At 44.4% G+C, this 5862-nt stretch overlaps 1 protein-coding gene and 1 pseudogene across 1 annotated transcript; both read right to left on the minus strand.

Moving 5' to 3' along the window:
- Positions 1-209: 209 nt before the first annotated feature.
- Positions 210-3075, minus strand: LOC124402825 (transmembrane protein 121-like). The gene is made up of 2 exons (XM_046876113.1): positions 2949-3075; positions 210-1966 (listed from the first exon to the last, which is right to left on the minus strand). The coding sequence occupies exon 2, from the start codon at positions 1916-1918 to the stop codon at positions 929-931; it is 990 nt and encodes a 329-aa protein (XP_046732069.1). The 5' UTR covers positions 1919-1966; positions 2949-3075; the 3' UTR covers positions 210-928.
- LOC124401001 lies at positions 2211-5274 on the minus strand (annotated as a pseudogene).
- Positions 5275-5862: the final 588 nt, after the last annotated feature.

Here is a 5862-nt window from a genome sequence, read left to right on the forward strand (position 1 = left end):
TATCTGCCAGTTTGGAGGATTTAGGTACATACCCAATGTTGGAAGTGATGGAAGAGTTTCTTATATTTAGAACAGGTTCAATTACTTCTGGAATTATCTGTTTGAAAAAACTTGTAGGCAAGGGATCGAGAATGCAAGTTGATTTTGATGAGAAAATAAATAAAATTAAGTCATTCTCTTGAATAGGAGTAAAACTTTTTAATTGATTGTCTGTTATAATTACAGTCCTATCTACAGGGTTATTTATAAAATAGTTTGGACTTATATTAAATCACCTGGATTTTTTGCCTGATGTTTTCAACTTTATTATTGAAAAAGTTTATGAAATCATGACAACCTTTTGATGGTTTGCATTTTAGTGCAGTATTTTTCTCAGTATTTGGTGTTATAACACAACCAAAAAACTCACCAAACACACATTCAACATCTGCACACACACCCAAGTGAAAGATCTACTCCAGTAAACACCTTAGAGATGAACTGGAACCCTGGCACCACCTCTCAGTGGTGTAATAGCTGTTCCAAATTTGGTTCTGCTGTACGCCTCTACCCAGAAAAGCATTTCTTAGAAAAATATAAAGGCTTTCAGAACTGGAACTTACCAGAAGATCCCAAGCTTCAAAAAGGTTTTATTTTCATGACAGTGAAAACAATGAAATGCTTCACAATTATGTGTCACAAACTAGTAGGAAAATAACCTCAAATGCATATTGTAACCATAGTAACCACTCTGTAAGCACCAATGCTCAAAGTTTAAGCCCCACCCTTTGGTAGTTTAAGCTCCTCCCATTAATGTATAAGCCCCTCCCAAATGATATGTCCAGTTTAAACCTCACAGTTGGCTCACAGTCTGAAAAAGCTTCATCATCATCATCATCATCATCATTATTACCATTATCATCATAAGTCCAGTGTGTGTGTATGTGTGTCATGTGTGTTCAGTTGCAGTGAGCTCAGGCAGTGGTGTGTGAGAAACATCTCGACAGTGCATCAGTGAGTTTTTGTGAAGCTCGACACTGAAGGCTGCAGCAGGAGGAGCTGCAGGAGGAGGAGGAAGAAGAGGAGGAGGAGGAGGAGGAGTGTTAGCACTGAGGTTAGTGCTCTGCAGTTGCTTCCTGTACTGCACAAAGCTGCACATCTTCATCATTATGGCCAGGACATTTTTCCCCAAGAGGATCCCCGAGACACGGCTGTCTTTGTACAGCAGCATGTTTCCTCCCCGGATGAAGATGGTGACGATGTTGATGGTGATGAGGCTCAGGATGGGGTAAAGCATCATCTTGTGCGGGCTGATGTTGATGCCCTGCATGCTAATCTCACTCAGGCTAACGCATGGCAGCACCAGCAGCAAAATGTAGCAGTAGAAGAACATCAAGCCCTCAGCCCAAAGGGGGAAGCCTTTCTTCTGAGGCTCCCACAGGTTGGCCTGAATGTCCAGAACATCCAAGAGGTCCACCACCACCCAGAAGAGCCTGTTCCGTATCTCCTCCTTTTTCCTAAATGCCCTGACGTACTCCATATGATCCACAGCCACCAGAATAATGAACAATATGGGAACGCAAATGGAGAGAAGCAGTGTTAAAGCTTTACGTGCCAGAGCATCCAGACTCCTCCGGTCCGATTTGTAGTTCTGGTAGATGAAGTAGACTTTGATCTCCAAAACAAAAATGTAGAGAAACCAGAGTATCATGGCATATCCTCGCTTTGCGGTCCTGAGCTCGGTTCCGACCCAGACGGCGACATAGCGCAGTGCGATAAGGAAACAAACGTCACCCACGCTCACTACTATGAACACGCCGATCTTGCGTGGCCCGTGGTTCTGCTCCACTAAATACGCATCCATCAGCGCCATGCTGCTCACAATCACCACGCACGACAAGCACACGTGTGGCGCATTGGTCGGAGGGGGTGGAGCCATCCTGATGCCAAGCCCCAAAATTGTCAGCTCACTTCCCACAGACTGACACTGAAGATCCAAAACACAAAAAGAAAAAACAGTGAGGTTCTCTGGTGTGACAAGAGACATAAAAAAACCCTGTTATACTGCTAAAGCTGTCGGAAAGGAAGAAGAAGTTTATGCAACATAGAGTCTCCAGTGTCAGGGCAAAGTTTCAGGACACATGCACAGAGAGAGGACAACACACAAGAGAACGCATTGAGGAGAAAACAGTGAGGAGAACATACAGGAGAACATACTGAGGAAAAGACTCTCAGTAGAACATAATGAGGAGAACACAGTGAAGAGAACGTACTGAGGAGAACATACTGAGAAGAACATACTTAGAAAATAAAGGGGCGAACATACTGAGAACACAGAGGGGAGAACATAGAAAAAACACTGAAAGAAACACAGTCAGGAGAACACACTGCGGAGAACACACTGAGGAGAACATACTGAGGAGAACACAGTGAAGAAAACAAAAGGAGCAGGAGAACACAGAAAAAGGGAACACAGAAATTGAGAACACAGAAAGGAGAGCATAAGAGAAACACTAAAGAGAACACAGTGAGGAGAACATACTAAGGAGAACATACTGAGGGGAACACACAGAGGAGAACATGCTGAGAAGAACATGCTGAGGAGAACACAGCAAAAAGAATATACTGAGGAGAACACACTAGAGAGAACACAAAGAGCAAAGCATACTGAGGAGAACACACTGAGGAGAACATACTAAGGAGAACACACTCAGGGCAATATATTGAGGAGAACATGCTGAGGAGAACATAATGAGGAGAACACAGCATGGAGAGGACACACTGAGGAAAACATACTGGGAAGAACAAACTGAGAAGTACAAACTCAGAAGAACACACTGAGGAGAACATACTAAGGAGAACATACTGAGGAGTACACAAAGGAAAAAAATACTGAGGAGAACATGCTTCACAGCATGCTGCATAGCTTGGTTTTAGTTCTTACAGGAATATGAATAAATAACACTCACTCTGCATCTGATTCACATTTCCTCGTCTCGAGTCATCAGCAATCCTGCAGGATCCATCAATGAGATACGGAATGCTCTCACACACACACACACACACACACACACACACACACACACACACACACACACACAAAGTTTCACACATAAATTCCACAGCGTCTTTGTACAGCAGCATGTTTCCTCCCGGATGAAGATGGTGACGATGTTGATGGTGATGAGGCTCAGGATGGGGTAAAGCATCATCTTGTGCGGGCTGATGTTGATGCCCTGCATGCTAATCTCACTCAGGCTAACGCATGGCAGCACCAGCAGCAAAATGTAGCAGTAGAAGAACATCAAGCCCTCAGCCCAAAGGGGGAAGCCTTTCTTCTGAGGCTCCCACAGGTTGGCCTGAATGTCCAGAACATCCAAGAGGTCCACCACCACCCAGAAGAGCCTGTTCCGTATCTCCTCCTTTTTCCTAAATGCCCTGACGTACTCCATATGATCCACAGCCACCAGAATAATGAACAATATGGGAACGCAAATGGAGAGAAGCAGTGTTAAAGCTTTACGTGCCAGAGCATCCAGACTCCTCCGGTCCGATTTGTAGTTCTGGTAGATGAAGTAGACTTTGATCTCCAAAACAAAAATGTAGAGAAACCAGAGTATCATGGCATATCCTCGCTGCGGTCCTGAGCTCGGTTCCGACCCAGACGGCGACATAGCGCAGTGCGATAAGGAAACAAACGTCACCCACGCTCACTACTATGAACACGCCGATCTTGCGTGGCCCGTGGTTCTGCTCCACTAAATACGCATCCATCAGCGCCATGCTGCTCACAATCACCACGCACGACAAGCACACGTGTGGCGCATTGGTCGGAGGGGGTGGAGCCATCCTGATGCCAAGCCCCAAAATTGTCAGCTCACTTCCCACAGACTGACACTGAAGATCCAAAACACAAAAGAAAAACAGTGAGGTTCTCTGGTGTGACAAGAGACATAAAAAAACCCTGTTATACTGCTAAAGCTGTCGGAAAGGAAGAAGAAGTTTATGCAACATAGAGTCTCCAGTGTCAGGGCAAAGTTTCAGGACACATGCACAGAGAGAGGACAACACACAAGAGAACGCATTGAGGAGAAAACAGTGAGGAGAACATACAGGAGAACATACTGAGGAAAAGACTCTCAGTAGAACATAATGAGGAGAACACAGTGAAGAGAACGTACTGAGGAGAACATACTGAGAAGAACATACTTAGAAAATAAAGGCGAACATACTGAGAACACAGAGGGAGAACATAGAAAAACACTGAAAGAAACACAGTCAGGAGAACACACTGCGGAGAACACACTGAGGAGAACATACTGAGGAGAACACAGTGAAGAAAACAAAAGGAGCAGGAGAACACAGAAAAAGGGAACACAGAAATTGAGAACACAGAAAGGAGAGCATAAGAGAAACACTAAAGAGAACACAGTGAGGAGAACATACTAAGGAGAACATACTGAGGGGAACACACTGAGGAGAACATGCTGAGAAGAACATGCTGAGGAGAACACAGCAAAAGAATATACTGAGGAGAACACACTAGAGAGAACACAAAGAGCAAAGCATACTGAGGAGAACACACTGAGGAGAACATACTAAGGAGAACACACTCAGGGCAATATATTGAGGAGAACATGCTGAGGAGAACATAATGAGGAGAACACAGCATGGAGAGGACACACTGAGGAAAACATACTGGGAAGAACAAACTGAGAAGTACAAACTCAGAAGAACACACTGAGTAGAACATAAGGAGAACATACTGAGGAGTACACAAAAGGAAAAAAAATACTGAGGAGAACATGCTTCACAGCATGCTGCATAGCTTGGTTTTAGTTCTTACAGGAATATGAATAAATAACACTCACTCTGCATCTGATTCACATTTCCTCGTCTCGAGTCATCAGCAATCCTGCAGGATCCATCAATGAGATACGGAATGCTCTCACACACACACACACACACACACACACACACACACACACACACACACACACAAAGTTTCACACATAAATTCCACAGCGTCTGTGTAATAATCCAGTATGATCAGCGCAGGAGAAGGAGACGCAGCAAGACCTCCATCACCGAGTGTGTTTACATCCACTGTGTTAAACACACACAGACATACACACACACAGCTCAGTACAGATAGAGGTGAATGTGAGACACACAACCTTTGTGCATGTGTGTGTGTGTGTGTGTGTGTGTGTGTGTGTGTGTGTGTGTGTGTGTGTAGGAGAGAGATAGCTCAGAGCTATTGGCCGTATCCAGCACTCTTCCGCCAAGCTCAATAGCACTGCAAAAATGTGTGTGTGTGTGTGTGTGTGTGTGTGTGTGTGTTGTGTGTGTGTGTTTTCCAGTCAGCCACCAGTGTGCTGAGAATCCTTACACTCATTCCCCTCCTCTTGCTTTTCCTACCTCCATCTTTCCTACTTCATTTCTCTCTCTCTCTCTCTCTCTCTCTCTCTCTCTCTCTCTCTCTCTCTCTCTCTCAACTGCTTGAAGATGCAGAGAAAAGGAGAGGAGTGGGGGAAGGGGTGGAAAAAAAGAGAGGAGGAAGAGAGAAAGAAAAAGAAAGACAGATGGGAGATTAAATGAGAAACAGACAGAAATGATGAAGAAAAAGAGAGGTTGATACTGAAACCATTCCTCCACCGCATCGGCTACTCTGTTCTATACAGAGTAGGATAGAGGGATTAATAGTGTGTGATAAACGAAGGTTTAGGGTTAGGGTTAGGGTTAAGGTTAGGATACCACCTTTCTCCAGGAGAGAAATAAAAAAGGACAGCAGCAAAGAGAGAGACAGAGAGAGACAGGGAGATCAGACATACAGAAAGACAAGCAGACAGAGAGACAAGGAGATCAAACATACAGAAAGAC

This window comes from Silurus meridionalis, chromosome 2 (assembly GCF_014805685.1).
Source record: "Silurus meridionalis isolate SWU-2019-XX chromosome 2, ASM1480568v1, whole genome shotgun sequence".
Taxonomy (NCBI): domain Eukaryota; kingdom Metazoa; phylum Chordata; class Actinopteri; order Siluriformes; family Siluridae; genus Silurus; species Silurus meridionalis.

What these genes read in the sequence shown, in the direction of transcription:
- LOC124402825 (XM_046876113.1), bottom strand. Translation starts at nt 1,918, where the DNA reads ATGGCTCCACCCCCTCCGACCAATGCGCCACACGTGTGCTTGTCGTGC.